General features: G+C 41.8%; 1 protein-coding gene and 1 long non-coding RNA gene across 2 annotated transcripts; both read right to left on the bottom strand.

The window, feature by feature from the left end:
• Nucleotides 1-7,139: 7,139 nt before the first annotated feature.
• Nucleotides 7,140-8,257, bottom strand: LOC129771121 (uncharacterized). The gene is made up of 3 exons (XR_008742290.1): nt 7,801-8,257; nt 7,625-7,737; nt 7,140-7,557 (listed from the first exon to the last, which is right to left on the bottom strand). It is a non-coding gene; the product is annotated as an uncharacterized LOC129771121 (long non-coding RNA).
• A 7-nt stretch (nt 8,258-8,264) lies between these two features.
• Nucleotides 8,265-12,937, bottom strand: LOC129766527 (uncharacterized). The gene is made up of 2 exons (XM_055767093.1): nt 8,669-12,937; nt 8,265-8,270 (listed from the first exon to the last, which is right to left on the bottom strand). Exons 1-2 carry the CDS (start codon nt 12,935-12,937, stop codon nt 8,265-8,267), a joined length of 4,275 nt encoding a protein of 1,424 aa, XP_055623068.1.
• Nucleotides 12,938-19,604: the final 6,667 nt, after the last annotated feature.

Raw genomic sequence — 19,604 nt, 5'->3', positions numbered from 1 at the left:
TGAAAGACGTAGTCCTACGTCAAAAAAAATAAATATGGATGGGTTATACCTATGATATAACCGCAAGGTTGACGTAGGACTGCCGTTGGCGATCATTTGTGTTTTTTCAATTAGCAATAATAGCACTCCGAATGTTCCTCATTGGATAAACTATTGATTAAACTAGTGAATGAATGAAACAATTTACTAATTGAATTGCAAACAAATCCCTATTTAGGTCAGTTCATGCATTATAGTAGTGGTTATCGCCGCAAATAGTTATCAACATTTTGCCTTATCATCTAACGGTATGCGTAAAAGTCCAGTGAGCTGGCGACATGAAGAGCCATGCAGTTCTGAATAACCGAGCCAAAGCGTTGCATTGCTACCCGCTTTTGTAGACCGTGTTGGCAAAATGCATTCCGGAGTGTAAAAATGCATGGGGGTATAAAAAGTACTGCCGAGATCTAGAATGCCGATTTTCCCAACTTATTGGTCTCGGAATCTGTGTTGGAAAAACTGTGTTTATGTACTCGCAGCTTGCATCTCATTTGCAATGCCAATTTCCCCAGGCTTCATGGTTCTGAAGTCTGTGTTAGGAGGGAAACATTCCGATTTGCAAAAACGCAAACGAGTACAAAAGTACCCGATGCTTGTATCTATTTTGAAATGCCGATTTCCCTTGGCTCCATGGTTTTGAAGTCTGTGTTAGGGAAACATTCCGATTTGCAAAAGCGCAAACGAGTACAAAAGTACCCGCTGCTTGTATCCATTTTGCAATGCCGATTTCCCCAGGCTTCATGGCTTTGAAGTATGTGTTAGGGAAACATTCCGATTTGCAAAAGCGCAAACGAGTACAAAAGTACCCGCTGCTTGTATCCATTTTGCAATGCCGATTTCCTCAGGCTTCATGGCATTGAAGTATGTGTTAGGGAAACATTCCGATTTGCAGAAACGCAAACGAGTACAAAAGTACCCGATGCTTGTATCTATTTTGAAATGCCGATTTTTCTTGGCTCCATGGTTTTGAAGTCTGTGTTAGGGAAACATTCCGATTTGCAGAAACACAAACGAGTACAAAAGTACCCGTTGCTTGTATCTATTTTGAAATGCCGATTTCCCTTGGCTCCATGGTTTTGAAGTCTGTGTTAGGGAAACATTCCGATTTGCAAAAGCGCAAACGAGTACAAAAGTACCCGCTGCTTGTATCCATTTTGCAATGCCGATTTCCCCAGGCTTCATGGCTTTGAAGTATGTGTTAGGGAAACATTCCGATTTGCAAAAACGCAAACGAATACAAAAGTACCCGCTGCTTGCATCTATTTTGCCATGCCGGTTTCCCTTGTCTCCATGGTTTTGAAGTCTATATTAGAGAAACATTCCGATTTGTAAAAGCGCAAACGAATACAAAAGTACTCGCTGCTTACATCTATTTTGCAATGGCAGTTTCTCCAGACTCCATAGTTTTGAAGTCTGTGTTAGGGAAATATTCCGATTTGCAAAAGCGCAAACGAATACAAAAGTACCCGCTGCTAATATCCATTTTGCAATGCCGATTTCCCCAGGCTCCATGGTTTTGAAATCTGTGTTAGGGAAACATCCATTCATTCCTGCGATGGTACCTCAATCGCTGTTTAATTATAACTGAGTGGATTTCCGAGCGGCGCTCGCTTATATACCGATTGGTGAGTTCAATAGCCTGTTTTGAAAGCAATTTTAAGGCTATTGAAACAAGTTTTTGGATCAAAAAGTAACAAGTATATAACGCGTAGAAATTTTATCTTTCGAATGAAGTATTTATCATACCACTTCGTTCAGTTGTTTAGGAGCCATTAACGCTCAAAATCTCGGTCTCCGGCGTAACGCTTTCGTTTTCGAAACTTTGATTTTACACCCCGGTATAGAAATGAAAGACGTAGTCCTATGTCAAAAAAAACTCAGGGGTAAATTGTTTACTGTATTGTCAGATACATTTGAAAATATATATTGATAAAATGATAGATTTTAAATTATTCATTTTCAATCACTCTTATGAAGTTTTCCAAATATTCAGGAGTTCTCTCCGCTCGTATTGGACGTTCAACAACGCTAGGCTGTGATGTTTCTGCCTGGGATGGCTGTACAGTAGTGCTTTGGGTTCTACGACCTGCTGAATGTACTGTAGATATACCTTCTTCGGTTGTGGAGTTCCCGCCGTCACTGAACCCTTCCTTGCAACTAGAATTTACGCCGTCGCTCTCACATTCATCCATGTGGTTTTGCTGTTTCTTCACAGACTCGCCAGTCGCGAAATATCGTGGATTTTTCCTGAATTATACAGAAAGGCGAGGAAACGCGCGTATTTTTTTCTCACTCATTTTAGTTTTAGTTTTTATCCTCGCTAATCTGAGAGTTCGGGTAGAATACATGGAAAATAAAAATTCACAGTAAATCGTTATCATTCGCTTATTGCTCATTTTTCAGTAATGTAAGCCAATTTTTCCGCGCGGTCGTCTCGATCCGCTACCGTTTTTCCTTACCACAGCTATCAAACGCGGTCGTCCCGATCCGCTATCCGTTCTAACAATTGCGGTCGTCACGATCCGCTACATGAACAAAACACGCTCGTCTCGATCCGCTGCCAGCACTAAAAACGCGGTCGATCCGCTGCCAGTATTCAAAGCGCAGTCGTCTCGATCCGCTACCAAATTACCATTTTTTTTCACTAGCGCTCTACCGCCGGATTTACTTTTCAACCAAACCACGAAATGGTAATAAAAAACAAAAAAAAAACAACATTATCACAAACTGATTTAATAAACTAAGTTTACGATTTGGCTAATTAGCACCGCTTGTGGGAAAAAAGCATGTTTTCGGTCTCCCGCTAATTTAATTCCACTTTGTATCACCGCTCGATGAAAGAGAAAGAAATAAAATCACTTATTCTCCATCTCCCGGTTCATTCTTAGTCCGTTTGGCATAACCGCACGAGGAAAGAAAGAAAAAAACATATTATTCGCATCTCGGTTATTTTTTTACGTAGGACTACGTCTAACCGGAAGATATAGGGGGTGAAATGGAAATCTAGGCACTGAACAAGTAGGAAAAAATGCAAGATTTGGAACGCTTATAACTCGAGCATTTCTCAATAGATCGCAAAGGTTTTTGCATCAATTGATAGGAAATATATCTACGCATCTATCATAACGAATAACATTTCATTTTTCTTGAGATAAATAATTGAATAATTGTGAAATATCAAGCATTGTCAAAATGCACTATGTGCCCATTTTTGATTGGTCCATTTTGTGCTCCTCAAATCGAACCGACTAAAACGGGCAACCAGAGCAGCAGCGAAATAGAATGAACCACGATTGGAAAGAAAAAAATGAACGAAACATTGGTCGCAGTCTCACACATGCGTAATTCTCGAGCCAGCCAGTCAGCTTAAAAATCCCAGCTCCGCTGCCGTAACGATCATTCTCATTCAAACCGTACACCACATCGGTTCGCATCACAACACATCAACAAACCAACCCAAGCAGCCATGTCTGGACATGGTAAAGGAGGAAAAGTGAAGGGAAAGGCAAAATCCGGCTCGAACCGTGTTGATCTGGAGTTCCCCGCAAGGGTAGCTAGGCCGAGCGCGTTAGTACCAGTGCACCAGTCCACCTAGCCGGCGTTATATAGTTTCGGCCGCCGAAGTGATCGAGTTAGCTGGTAAAGCTGCTCGCGACGATAAGAAAACCCGCATTCGGAACAGAACACATTCGGTTCGGTGGACATCAAGACAACAGGCAGTTGCAGCGAGTGGCGAGTGGCAAACGCAATCGCAAAACGGCATCAGGTAGCAGAAGAAAAAAGTTTGTTCTTTATACACACTGCTTTGGTGGCAAATCCAGAACAAGGCGGCATCGAGGGCGTTCGAAATGGTTTTTTTCAAAACCACGAGTACTAAGTTTTCTAAATTTGAACCATTCCATAAAACAAGGCGCTTTTCAGGGCCATTAAACCTTCCAAAAAAGATTTTAGGAAATACAGTTCAATGCTTTCTAAAACAATATCCAAAATAATAATAAAACACAAATTGATTTTTTCATAATTTGTTTGCCAGGATATGATGAGTATGTGAATTTGGCAGTTGTTCTGAGCTTATTGATTTTCACCAATTCTTAAATTGCTTCTAGATTGAAAGTACAGTAATTTACACTTATCTCGACATTTAGCTAATTGGTCGGACCAGTAATGCGACATATTTAGTTGGACATTTTTGTAAACATAGAGTTCAGGGTCCAAATTATGACCCCACATTGAAGGTCGACACTGTACCACTGTCATCGCAAATGTTCAATTACAGGTTAAAATTACCTCCAATCCGATACTGAGTGGTGGTAATGCGACGTGCCATTGAATGTAATTTACTGTAAAATATGTCACAAGCTGGATGGGAAGAAATTTTCCAACTGTGAAAGCTGTGGCGAGTGGCAAATGCAATCGCTAAACAGCAAGGTTTAGCCGAACAAGATGGGGATATCGAGTGATAACAAAACAATAAACTCTTTAGATTGAAGATAATTTTGTGATCCTGAAAAGGACCCTTTTAGCCTGCATGTGAATCCAACGAGCGAACAAACCGTAATGAATGTATTTTTTTTCTTCTTTCTTTGTTTTTAAGAGGCTTTAAACTTTGCAGTTCATTCGCCTCTACGTGTATTTTTTTGCCATCGCTCCCTTTTAACGCTCATTCGTTCGTCTCGTTGGACTCGCCCCTCTGGCTGAGTCTGCCGATTTGTTTCTATCCTGTGAGTGTGTACCGCTAGAGTATAAAACACGCGGACCCCAAAAAAATATCTTATTTTCTTTCAAACCGTAAACCCGTGTGGTTGTACGGCATCGGCATCGTGGACGTAACAAAGGAGGACAAGTTAAGGGAAAGGCAAAGTCTCACTCGAACCGTGCAAGTCTCCAGTTCCCTGTTGGTCGCATTCACTGATTGCTCGGCAAGGGTAACTAGGCCGAACGGATTGGTGCCGGAGCACCAGTATACCTAACAGCGATTATAGAGTTTCGGCCGTCGGAGTGCTCGAGTTGGCTTGCAAAGCTGCTCACGACAATCAGAAAACCCGCATCAAGAACAGAGCAGCTTCGGTTCGGCGCTCATCAAGGCAACAATTAGTTTCAGTGAGTGGCAAAGTGTTTCTCCGGCACGTCGCATCAAATGTAATTTACTGAACAACATGTCACAAGCTGGATGGGAAGAAATTTTCCAACTGTGAAAGCTTTGGCGAGTGGCAAACGCAATAGCTAAACAGGAAGGTTTAACCGAACAAGATGGGAATATCGAGTGATAACAAAAACACAACACCAAAGGTTCTTTTCAGAACCATCAACATATTCATGAAGAGTAAACAGTAAACTAATCCATTTTTAAGGTAGATAGGTAGGTATTCACGTAGGAGAAGAAAATAAAACAATATATTTAAAATATATATTTAACAAAAGCTGTCCCCTTTGTATAGTCCTACGTCACTCCGGTTATGTCCCCGACATTACCCACCCGTCTTTTTTTTCTACTGTTTGGCTTACATCACCACAAAGTTATATTCTCCGTCTCCCGGTACATTTTACTCCGTTTATCGAACATCACTACGCGTGAAAAGAAAGAATAAAAAAGCATAATCTCCGCTTCTCGGTACACCACATATATTATACACTCTGACCTCCGGTACATTTTCACATCGTTTGTCCCAAATTACCGCACAAGGAAAGAAAAAAAACGCATGTCTTCCGCCTACCGGTAATTTTTTCACTTACATCACTCACACATTATACCTGTGGTGAATTCTCTTCACGTTCAAATGTAAATCCGTTTCCAATTTTAACCTCTTTTATTCCAAATACGAAGGTTACAGACGGTTAAAAAATTCCTACATATAACAATTAAGTACAAGGTAAGTATACAAATAATTAATTTCATGGTAACTCACGTTTAGTATTTATATTCAAATTTACAATATTTTCTTTTCTTTTCAGCTAATCCAATTTTCTTTTCAGGTTTTCCAATCAATCACTTTCTTTACAGGTTTTCTAATCAATCGTTTTTCTTTCAGCTTCTGGTTTGCTTTGTTTACCTCTATATGACAGACCGTCCCTTTCTAATTTCCACCGTTCCTGTACCAAAATGTTAGAGAGAGGTGCGACGACTGTGTTGCTGGAGCAATGGTGTCATGTTAAGGTGACACAGTCGTAACACTCCCCCCGGGTAGATCTGTCTCCAGGTTTACTTCCTTATCGCACCGAACGTCAAGTACCGCCAATTTAACCACCGGGCGCTCATACACTCCTCCGGTCGCTGTTTGTACCCCTGCAGACCTTACCCTTCCATCTTTACCTCTGTTCACAGAAATTACACGCCCTTTGGGCCAGCAGTTTCTCGGAAGTCCTGGGTCGACAATAATCACAATGTCACCCACCTCTATTGCCTTCACTTCGCTGAACCATTTTGTGCGCCTTGTAAGGTCCGGTAAGGGCGATTACACATTATCCGGTTTCTGCCGGACCGATTTCAAAAAGCGCCGCTGGGTTTGGACGGAAAACCGAACAACAATGTGAAAGAGACCTCGCGCTACACAAAACCGTACATCTCTCACAAACACATATTTGCATTTATTTATATGTGGATTTGACAGGTAAACATTGCTTCAAATATTCCGGTTACATGCAGCTGAGTGCAGACGGAAGACCTTAAACCCACAGCTGCTGCGGCAACCACGAGCGTTCTCATATGTATGTTCCTTGGAAATCACATAAGGCCGAATGTTGGAGTGTAGCACACCATGAGCATGATCAAAGTGAGACCAGGCCTCACGGACATTACACACATCCTGCATCATAACGGCGTTCTTACCGTACCTATCGTGAATACTTCCGCCCCACTTCAGAATACGTTTAAAAAACTAACTTTAGTCCAGCTGCGGTTTATTCATTCATAGGCATAATTATTTCGTTTCCAAGCATACACGAATAGTATGATTTATTTCACACGCTCTGTTGCCACATAATTTTTCAACAGTTTCAGAAACACGGTTAGATAAAAGTGCAATTTGATGAACCAATAATAATAACATTCCGTTACAAGCCAGAGGCACTATTTATTTATATGTATAATGTGTTCACTTCCTGTGATTATTTTGGAATTTACCTACAAGAGAATGTATACACATCCATTCATTCTAGAGTTTTTTTTTATTTCATTAATACAGTAAACAAATTACGAATAAAATAACATAATTCGTTCAAACACTATTCCATTGCTGCTTCCGCTGATCCTCGTCGAAGAACGAGCTCAACATATACCGCAATTCCTCGAGCACGTAATCCTGGGGCATGGGCAGCTTCTCGAGCCCAATTCGCATCACAGCTATCAGTACGCGGATCCGGGGCAAAGAATGACCGAATTAGATAAGCTGGAATTTCGTTCTGACAGAACCGATGCTTTGGCGTCGGGCATTGGAACATTTAGACCACAGAGCACATATCTGACTGTTTTGGCTGGAGTGCCTTGGTCTCGTCGTCGATCGCGTCGCCGGTCAGGTCAAACTGGAATACCCAAAGAATATTAGACGAGAGAATTATTTTTAGTGTGTTCAAATTAACAAAAACTAACCTTCTCATTCAGCTCGATAAAGCCGCTCGAAATCCGCCCCTCCATGAACCGATTGAAGATTTGTTTGACATCCCCGAACTCGTTCAATAATTATTTCAGATAAGGGATGTTGCCTGTGAACAAAAAATAGAAGTCAATTAAATAACTCGATCTGCTTGTCAAAAGACACCACTCACCGTTAATAACACAGTCCGTGGCAATATGCTAAATGATGACATCGTGCACCTGTGACCATTGCTTCTCTTTGAGCAGAAACTTGCATCACAGAATTAGTTCCACAACACTGGTAGTTGTTGAAGAAGTGAAATAAAAATTTCATATCACTTGCAAATTATCAACTGGTTTCAAAATCAACAAACAAACGTCAATAGTGCACACATACTATTACATTAGACGAAAAATTGCCTGAATTGTACTAATACTAACAGACATGACAAACAACTGTCAATTCGCTTTCATGGCATGGAGCTTCGTGCTCCGCTTTTGGGAAATGATAGTGATAATGGATTTTCAGGTGCATTAAACACATATCTTAAAATAAAAACTATGAATGAAAATTAACTTCTTCTCATGAAATGTGTTCTTTATGTAATAAGGTAATACGTTCTTTTGCAAGTTGGGGAAACCTCCTGAACAATAATTATGTCTGATAATGATCGTATATTACAATGATGAGTTTTAGTTAAAATATCAAGAAAACTATACAAAAATGGTTAAGGAAGAATCAATACTACAGGTTCTGAGCAAGCAAATAATATGAAGTAAAAGTTTTCATTAAAAATTTAAACAACTTAAAACTGTCTTGAGGTGTGATAATCTTATAGAGAATGATTTGCTTTCCCAAACCGATGTCTCCACCAGACGTCGACACTATTCTACGGTCATCGCGTATAATGCTTGTCCGGTCACCGGACATTGCAGTCGCTGTAGACGGCTACATCACGGCGCCGTAAAAAGGTTGGTCCGATCGAAATTTGCCATTTGGGTTTCAAACCGGTCCGGTAGAAACCGGATAATGTGTAATCGGCCTAAGTAATCGCGAACCCAACGTCGCCAGAAGATGTTCGCCTCCACTTGCGAAGATCGCCACGAGCGTCTCAAATTCGCCGCGCTATCGTCGAACAGCGTTGCCGGTTTCAGGCCGCTGGAAGAACCCAAAATAAAGTGGTTTGGAGTAAGGACAGGAGCCTCTGGATCGTCCGCAGGCACGTGAGTCAACGGACGTGCGTTAATGGTGCCTTCGATCTCGACGAACAAATTTCGCAGAATTTCGTCGCTAAGAGGACGCAATGGCTGAATCTGCTGCAGATTACGCTTCACTGTCTGGATAAGTCTCTCCCAGGATCCTCCCATATGAGGAGAAGCTGGAGGCAGGAAGCACCATTCGGTATTGGAACTGACAATTTCTCGAATAACTCTCTCTTGATCTAACTCCGCAAGAGCAGCTTCGAGTTCCTTGCTTGCAGCCACGCAGTTCGTCCCACGGTCACTGTATATTTGCTGCGGTACGCCACGTCGCACCATAAAGTTTCGGATGGCCATTATGCAGGAGTCCGCACTGAGCGTATGTGCAACCTCTATGTATACCGCCCGTGTCGTCAAGCATGTCACTAGTACCCCCCACCGTTTTTCTGACCTTCGCCCTACCGCCACCATAATCGGACCAAAGTAGTCAACCCCCGCAAAGGTGAATGGTCTGTTGAATGCCGCCAGTCTAGCCATTGGGAGATCACCCATTAAGGGTGCTTGAGGAATAGCTTTCTGATTTTTACACAATTGACAATTTGCCCTCACGTTCCGAAATACTACACGCAATTTCGGTATTCTAAACACCTGCCGAAGCTCATTAACCACAGTCTCATGATTTCGATGGTGATAACGCTCGTGATAGTCCCGCACAATCAGTTTTGTAATATAATGGTCTTTTGGAAGAATTATTGGATTCTGCGCGTCCATCGTAGCATACTCGCATCTGCCGATTCTGCCTCGCATTCGCATCACTCGTTCTTCGTCCATAAAGGGATTCATCTTATATATTCTGCTCTGCTTACAGACCGCCCTCTTGGTAATTGTATTCGCAGATAAAATTTCCACTTCCTCGGGAAAAGATTCTTCCTGCGCGCGCCTGAGAAGGTAGTTCGATGCTTGCTGTAGTGCTTTGCTACTTAACGGCCCGTGATCACGCTGGATTCCCTTAGCCTTGCTGCGACAGTTGTGAAGGAATCGGAAAACGAAAGCTACAGTTCCGACTAACCGTTTCCAGTTGTCGAAATACTCCACGTTTATACACGAATCTGTAACCATTCTATGGTGAAACATATGTTGACGCACTTCCTCCTTAGTAGAACCAGTTGTGAACGGCTCGACTGGCCAATTATCGCGCTTCTGTCGTATGAACTCCGGTCCGTTGAACCATCGACTCTCGCTTCCGAGATCTGGTAAACGTTGCCACTTCGTAGCTTCGTCCGCAACGTTGTCTTTTGTACCAACCCATCTCCAATCTGCAATTCCACTAGTTTCCAAGATATCGCTAACACGGAAAGCCACAAATTGGGAGTACCGACGATGATCAGACCAAATCCAGCACAACACATCACGAGAGTCCGTCCAGAAAAATTTCTCATCCACCTTAAATGTGAAATTACTAGTTGCGGTATTCGCAAGTCGTGCTCCTATGACTGCAGCCTGTAGCTCGAGCCTCGGTATTGAAACAAATTTGAGTGGAGCTACTCGAGACTTCGCCGCAACGATTGCACACTCAACGGATCTGCCCTGCTCGAAGCGTAGATACACTACGGCTACCGTACTCGCTGGCGTCGACGAAAGTGTGAATTGCACATTAGTTGTTTGATTTATCGATGTGCTTTGCCGGTAGCATCTCGGCACACGGACATGCTGTACTGACGGGAGAACCTTTAACCACTTTTCCCATTTTTCGTTGATATTATCTGGAATTTCATCATCCCAGCCGATGGCGCAGCGCCAAATTTCTTGCAACAGAACCCTGAGGAAAATCAACAAGTGTGAAAGTAAACCCAGAGGATCGAAGATGGCCATCAATGTCCGCAACACTTCCCTCTTCGTTGGTCGCCGCCTTCCCAACAACAGATCTGAATCATGCTTCGCCGATAACTTAAATGTTAGTGTGTCTGTTGCGGTGCACCACCACATACCTAGAACTTTCTCTGTGGCTAGTCTCGATCCAATTTTCAGGCTCTTCTCGTCGATCTGTTCCTTCTGCAGAACTGCAAGAACCGCAGGAGAGTTGGATAGCCAATTACACATTTCGAATCCGGCTTGGATGTGAACATAATGAACGTCTCGAGCTAGTTGAATCGCTTCGCCTTCCGTCTCCGTGCTCACCAGCATATCGTCCACATAGTGGTTCTTAACGATCGCTTTAGCCGCCGCCGGATACTGTCCTGCGTGTTTCTCAGCGTTCATGTTTTTGACGTATTGGGCGAAACTCGGTGAACAACACGCCCCAAACGTCATTACCTGCATAATATAGGTACTTGGTTCTGCTTCTGTCGGAGTCTCCCTCCATAGAAATCGCTGACAGTTTTGGTCTTCTGTCGAAATCCGTACCTGATGGAACATTTCTCTCAGGTCACCACAAATCGCCACCTTATTTTCCCGAAATTTGATGAGCACGGACATAAGGGAGGTAAGTTGATCTGGTCCAGTCAACAGCATCGAATTCAGTGACACACCGCTGGCTTTCGCCGCCGCGTCCCAGACGATCCGTACCTTACCCGGCTTGTTCTGGTTAAAAACGGGGAAGATCGGAAGATACCATACTCGATTTCGTGTTTCCGACAACTCCTCTTTTGTTAACTTGCGAATATAACCCTTTGCAAGGTATTCACTTATTTTTGTTCGCAATACTGCTGCCAGCTCAGGATCTTTTTTCAGTCTTGACTCCAGACAGCACAGTCGCCGTAATGCCATGGGTTTGCTATTTGGAAGGCGAAAATCATCGTACTTCCACAGCAATCGGGTGACATAATGTCCACTTTCAGCTCGTGTGATGCACTTGAGAATGTCTTCAGCCCGCTGGTCTTCGATTGATGCGAGGGAATTTTTGGGTTTGTAAACCCCTAAGTTCTCAATCGAGAAATACTCGGTCATCATGTTCTGAAGGGCAGCATCATCCGTCCCACCACAGGGACACTTCTGCAAACTGTGAAACCCGATTAGTTCTTGAATGGGTTCCGTTCCTCCGTGTATGATCCAACCCAAGCGTGTTTTAGTGGCGATTGGCTGATGTAAACCTCCTTCTCTACCCTTCAACGGAAGCGTCAGGTTAGCATTGTCAATTCCGATGAGAATACGGGGTTGAGCTTTATGAAAGGATTCAACTGGAATTCCACGCAGGTATGGATATTGGTCAACCAACTCTTTTGCGTTCACGGATTGTTGGAATAAATCGAGATTGGAGACAGTATGTACCTCTTGAAGACTGTACTTCTTGTGATTCTCCCTCGTTCCAGAAATCTCGACATTCAACCGCAGGGAATCGTTCTCCAAACGGCTCTTATTGCTTGTCCATCGGAGACACAAAGGCTCTGGTTTTCCGCTAAGCCTGAGCTCTGTCGCTAAAGCAGCATCTATCAAGGTTAGCGACGATCCATCGTCTAAGAAGGCATAAGTTCTGATCGATTTCTCTGGTCCGTATAGGATTACGGGAACGACTCGGAAAAGCGTTTTGTTTGTAGACTTTAGATGCATATTACACTCTCGTTCTGTTTGCGCACTTTGCTGCACATCTTCCGCTTCTGGTGTCATGGATATCTGATTCGACGTAGTGCTGTCTCGTTGACTATTGTGCAGAAGCTGATGGTGCTTGAATTGACATCCGTTCTTCCCACAAACTTGTTGAGATCTGCACGATCCTTTGTGTTTCTTCAGGCACTTTCTACACAAACTAAATTCTTTCACTGTCGCCCATCGTGAATTGTAGCTAAGTTCAGCAAACCTCTTACACTTGTCTACGCTGGGACAACTGTTCTTGCATATTAAACAGGTTTTTGATGGAGGATTTGGTGATGCAGACCTGACGAGCTGATTCGACATATTTCTAGGATCCTCTACGTCTTCCGTATGCGCATTGAGATAAGCCGCGTCTTTCTTGCCGCGAGTTGCTCTTGATTCAATACTTGGTAACATGGCAATCGGGCAAACTGTCTCAGCGAGATCGTACAACCACATGGAGAAAGTGGTCAGGCTGACGCATGGAAGATTCCGACGGTATTTGGCCCAGTCGACCTTAATCGATGGCGGCAGCTTGTCGACGAGTTCACGCAGAAGCATGACGTTGTGTGAATACTCGTCCAACTGGCAAGCCTCTATTGTGGCACATCAATTCTGGACCGCTACTGAAAACTCTATGAGTGTATCCAATCTATCCGACTTCGGTGGAGGTGTGGTCCTTACTTTCACAATCAAATTGTGCACAATCACCTCGGGATTGCCGTACAGCATCTTCAACGTCGATATGATCCCTGGTACGTTCGATGGGTGCATTAGCCTGCACTTGACTGCTTCGAATGCTTTCCCCTTGAGACACTTTTGAAGACGTATCAGATTCTCCTCGGGTGTGTAGCCACACATGTTGGTTGTGGTGTTGAAGGTTGAATAGAACAAGGACCACTCCTCAGGGGTACCACTGAAGAACGGAAGCTCTCGGGAGACTGCTTGGCGAGCGGCTACCTGACTACGTGACAGGTTCATATCATCATTTTCTACTACTGTCTGACCGAATGTTAGACGCTGCACTGTGTTAAAACCACCAGCATTTGGTCTGGTATTCTCGATTCGCGACGGACGTTGTGAGTTTTCACTAATTCTTAAATGTGCAAGTTCTGGAATTGCTGGTTGAGGCAACGTTTTGTATTGTTGCACGGTGCTTTGAGGTAGCAACTGATATTGTTGTGTCGTGGGTTGTGGTGGCGGACATTGTTGTACTGTAGGTTGAGATGGTACATGCGGATGCTGCTGGGTTTCCCCATGATGCACTTGAACTGGGTTGTTTGATGGCATTCCTTGCATCCACTGGTTCACCGTGTTGTGTAACGCTTGATCACCTTCATCGTATTTTTCGACTTCATCGTCCGTTGAATCTTCAGCCATCTCCCTCAAAAGTTTATGTTTTTTGTGAAGATATTCACGTCTCCTCGCTTGTTCTTCTTCCTGTAGTTTTCTCTCTTCCTCGAGAATTTGTAGCTCCAATTGCAGTCTTTTCTCCTTCTTGGACTTTCGGGAACATACTGCTCCTGAGCGCTGGCTGGCAACTTCCTCTTGTCCTTGTTTTTTGTTGACGGATGGATTGTTCCCTGCCAACACAGGTACAGCGTTGTGGTTTGTTCTTTCAGGTAAACTGATGGTCGGCACATTTCTTGTTGATAAGGGCGTACTGTGTTGAACGGATGGAATCATTTGATTGCCACCTGAAGGCACTGTGAAACACTGAGCTTGCGTAAACACTTCCGGATAGTAACTAGGCGCGCGCGTACTCGGTAGGAAAATCGGACACGAGGGCTTTGACAGAGTGGGCGGTGGCATTTCTAATGGCAACGATAGACTGGGCATTGATATATGTTCGTATTGTTCGAATGTTCTTGGCGGTACCATCGTAGCTGGAGGAATAACGGTAGCTAATGGTACGAATGAAACTTGGCTGACAGTGGGGGTGTACGTGATTGGCGGAATTTGTGATGTTAATGCTGTTTGCATAGTTTGGAAAACGGGGACACTCGGTTGTATATTTGTACAAATTGCGGTCGAATTGACGACGGACACACAACCATCTACTACTGCTCTTTCGGATATCTCTTCTGATTGTCGTGTTTGTAGTTGAAATGAACTGGTTCTTGGAACATTTACATTTTACTTACTGGCGGAACAATTGGTGGGGTTCTTGTCAACGTTCTGCGGTTCTTCCTAATTGCTCCCGCGGCTACTTCACACGAGAAGCAGAGGAAATCGTGATGCTGAACGTCCGCGGTAACTCCCACGCACTCGAAGTGGAACCAGTCGTCACACTTGTCACACTGAACCATGCGACTGTTGTCCAAATTTTTACACAGTTTACAATGATGTTCGGTGGTCGTTTCGATGACAGTGGTCTCCTTCTGCTGTTGTTTGTTTCGTCGCGACATATCGCTAACTTCCGGATGATCTCCCAAGTGATTAAACGAATTTTTTAATGTGGTGAATTCTCTTCACGTTCAAATGTAAATCCGTTTCCGATTTTTTAACCTCTTTTATTCCAAATACGAAGGTTACAGACGGTTAAAAAATTCCTACATATAACAATTAAGTACAAGGTAAGTTAATAATTAATTTCATGGTAACTCACGTTTAGTATTTATATTCAAATTTACAATATTTTCTTTTCTTTTCAGCTAATCCAATTTTCTTTTCAGGTTTTCCAATCAATCACTTTCTTTACAGGTTTTCTAATCAATCGTTTTTCTTTCAGCTTCTGGTTTGCTTTGTTTACCTCTATATGACAGACCGTCCCTTTCTAATTTCCACCGTTCCTGTACCAAAATGTTAGAGAGAGGTGCGACGACTGTGTTGCTGGAGCAATGGTGTCATGTTAAGGTGACACAGTCGTAACAATACCCCAAAACTGTAAATCCAGAATGGCCGGTATCTAAGTGGTAGAAACTATACTTCTAAATTGTTCTTCCCAGCTGACAAAAAATCAGCTCCTGGCAGGATCGCCAATGTGCGGTTCCAGCCACCAAGACACCAGCCATTTTGGAAATGTTGAATGATGCAGGGCTAGCACGAACCTCAAAACAGGCGAAATATGGGTGACAGGGCTGTGTCGTATAGACACGGTATGTATAAAAGGGTAGGCAACGCATTTCAGGCGAAATATGTTTGATGTAAAAGAGAGGATTACATTCACCATCCACACAGAACCCATATTACAATCTTCGCGATCTTACCCATAGCTTTTAAACGGCGTGAAACTTGATTGATTGGTCATCATTTCATTTCATTTGTAGATATTGGCAATCGTTTTCGTCCAATAATGTTTGCAATTCGGCGTCTTCAAACACTTCCGGTGGTTTCCTACGTTCCTCATATCAAACCACTTACCACTTTAAACCTCTAAACATACCACTTTGAGGGTGAACCCCGGTCTGGAAATTAGATTTTTTTTTTTTGCTTTTTTTATGCTTATGCCCGTAGGTATGTTGCTGTAAAAGGATTTTTCGATATTTGATTTCGTTGGAAAGTTACAGTCAAAAGAACGAGGAAAAAATAAAGATATACGAGGGTCGTTAAAAAAAAGTTTCAGTGCCTCAAAAATTGCGGAAAAATAAAGTTAGGACAAAAAACAAGGTGATTTTCGTAATCTACGTTTTATTTTCTATTTTTCTACATAATCGCCGTAACGTTCGAGGCATTTTTCATAGCTTGGCACGAGTTTTTCTATTCCGAGCGCGAAGTGCGTAGCGTGTAACTTTTTGAAGTACGTGTAACTACGTCACGAATTTCTTCAGTGTTATCAAATCGTTGACCGCCGAACGTCTGTTTCATGACCGTACTATTGTGAAGTTTTGGACCGATTAAGAACCGCGATCAAGAACAAAGGGTCATGTTTATTGACGAAAGGAGTGTTCCTCATCCACAATAATGCGCGGCCCCATTCTACTCGCGTAACTCAAGAGCAATTGAAAAAATTCAAGTGGACTGTGTTTGAGCATCCTCCTTACTCCCCAGACCTCGCCCCTAGCGACTATCACTTATTCCCGGTGATGAAACAGGTGTTCGGCGGTCAACGATTCGATAACACTGAAGGAATTCGTGACGCTGTACATCGTATTTCAAAAAGTTGGACGCTACGCACTTCACGCTCGGAATAGGAAAACTCGTGCCACGCTATGAAAAATGCATCAAACGTTACGGCGATTATGTAGAAAAATAGAAAATAAAACGTAGATTACGAAAATCACCTTGTTTTTTATCCTAACTTTATTTTACGTGATTTCTGAGGGACTGAAACTTATTTTTTGAACTACCCTTGTAATATCGTTGTAAGAATTTTTGAACGCGTTTTTCTTAAAACCATGTTTTTTTCAGTTGGTGGTACCGATATCTCCGGAACTACTCGACCGATTTGGCTGAAATTTTTTATCAGCATGTAAAAATCAATTATCTAAAGCATTACATAGCCGTTTTTTGATATCTCGTTTTTTCTCGATTTTTATGAGCTTCTGAACACCGATTTTTCATGAAAAATAACTTATTTTTAACAAAAATGGGCACCATTTTGGCAATTTTCCGAATTTTCGAAAATTATTATGTAACGTTTTAGTTATTGTTCTAAAGTTTCAAAATATTCATTGAAATTTGTTCTGCGTCATCCCGTTGCTCCAGAACCGATACCACCAGCAAGGTGCAGATTTTCTGACAGCATCTACGCATCCAGTCAACAGCTACGTATCCAGCTGTGAATTTAATAAATAAGTATGACCGTCCGTGGAAAGGACTTGAAGCCTTGGTCATTTCAATAATTTATCGTGGATTTCCAAAATATGTGAACGAAAGAATTGCCACATTTTACATTACAATACATTTTACCCTCTGAAGTTATTGCATCTCTCGAGTGAATGTACTTCTCGAATTGCGACTTTGCTTGTTTTGGTGAACTTCAGGCACTCAGTTACAATTGTAACATGCACTTTGAACGTATACTGACCGGAAGATATGAAAGTGACAAGGCGTTATGTTCGTACCCTCTCTTGTAGTCTGTGTTTGCAAAACACATTCCGGAATGCAAACAAGGATGCGGGTACAAAAGTAAACCCGGATTGCACAAATGCAAGTGAGTGCAAAAGTACTCGCAGTTCGCATGTACACTGATTTTTGGATTTTTGGCGGTTTATTTTTACGCGGATGTCGGCATTTACGCGGGTTTCGGAAATGACGCGGTTTTTACGCGTATTTCGAAATTTACGTGTTTTTTTACGCGGCACGTATCAACCGCGTAAAAAATACTGGAGTCACGATTTTACGCGGTCGATACGTGCCGCGTAAAAAACACGTAAATTTCGAAATCTGCGTAAATAAAACGCGTAATTTCCGAAATCCGCGTAAATTCAGAAATCCCGTGACTTTTCATGGAATAAGTTTGTATTGTACTGATTAGTAGCTGAAAAATGAAAGGAGAAACAGATACCAAGTATAAAATGTATGTAAAAAAATCAGTTAATCTATTTTTAGAATACGGGTTGCATTTTGAACTAATAATTTACTGTTTGTTAGATTTATACACGGATTTTGAAATTTACTCATTTTATTTTTACGCGGATTTCGGAATTTACGCGGTTTTCTTTTTTCTCTGTTAGGTGTGAACCACTGCGTCCATTATTTTGAACTATTTTGGTATACCCCTTTTTTATACTACACTTCAAGCTTATTTACTGCTTATTGATGAAGGATTAGACTGAAAGCTATAGCGAAATAGGTGCCAATTAAGAATAATCTGTTTTCAAACATTATTTTCAAACAATTTATAATCCTGATCGGCGACGCAGACCAAATTTCCTTGGGCTCCAGAATAGCTTTATCAAGGTGATTAAGTCGGCGTCTTGTTAGAGCTCCGCAGTTACAGAGCAAATGTTCCGAGGTTTCGCTTTATATCATCTTGTGCTAAACCTATATTTTTAAGATGGTATTTACTCGGACAGTGTCCTGTTACAAGACCAGTGAATGTGCTCAAGTCTTTCCTATTAAGGCTCAGCAGTTGTTGAGTAGTTTTCACACTCGGCGTAATATTTTTTCTGCCTGTTTAAGTTTTACAGCCATCCAATTGGCTGTCACTTCCCGGTCTTCCCATTTATTCAGCTCACTTTTCAACACACAGTCAGGTTCTGGACCAGTGAATGGTGAGTTTGAGTCTATCGGGGAGCCTTCCGCGAGCAAAAATCGGGCCAGTTAAAAGTAGGATATAAGGCGTTTAGATAACGCTTGACATTTCACAATTATTCAATTGATTATCTCAAGTATTTTTTATAATTGTGATAGATGCGTAGAAATATTTCCTATCAATTGATGCAAATATATTTGCGATCTATTGAGAAATGATTAAGGATATAAGAATTCGGAATTTTTGATTTTTTCATAGATGTTCAATGTTAAGATTTCCATTTCATCACCCGTATATTCCTGCTGGGCGTAGTCCTACGTCAACGAAAATGCAACGCAGTCCTAATTAAAAAAATAGTAAAGCTGATATGGTATGGACGTTGGACGTTTGAGAAAATAAATTTTGTTAGTACATTTTTTCGAAAATCCCATTTTTTATCGAATTGTAAAATTAAAAAAAAATTAAAATTCGGTAAATAAGGAAAATTTTTAAAAATCCAAGTACAAATTATTGAATGTCTAAGCATCAACAATATGAATAAAATAATGAATGTTTTCGAATTTCTAGACTAGAATACCCCTTTGCTCGATAAGTTGCAACATTTGTTTACAATGGCTGACCAAGAAGAGCGAGGTCGATGTTTGAGATCAAAATTTCAAAACTATACAAGCCACTCCTGCGTCCTGAGTCCGCGTCGAAAACTTCACAACAAATCTGCATAATATTGCTGCGCATTGTCATTTCTGAAATAAAAAAAAACATACCATAGCGAATTTTCTTCACAAATTTCACACACGATTGGTGAATGATCGAGCTTTTTTTTAAATAAAATGTAACCAAAAATTAACTTTCAGATACGAGTCTCTTTAAAGCGATTGGATTAGTGTTGCCTGATATATGACCATCGATACCATCTAGTGAAAGGCTGGCCAAACGTACCATTTTTCACGGGACAGTACCGTTTTTTGGACCATTTTCGATTGTTCCGTCTTTTTATCAATTTATACCGTATTTTTAGTATAAAACAATATATTTGTAATAATGCCATGTTGTACTATGATTTATTTAGAAACCCATGCCTTTAATTTC

Source organism: Toxorhynchites rutilus, chromosome 2, assembly GCF_029784135.1.
Source record: "Toxorhynchites rutilus septentrionalis strain SRP chromosome 2, ASM2978413v1, whole genome shotgun sequence".
NCBI classification, from domain to species: Eukaryota; Metazoa; Arthropoda; class Insecta; order Diptera; family Culicidae; genus Toxorhynchites; species Toxorhynchites rutilus.
The sequence above is the reverse complement of the archived record's forward strand: the minus strand, read 5'-3'. Positions and strand labels throughout refer to the sequence as shown.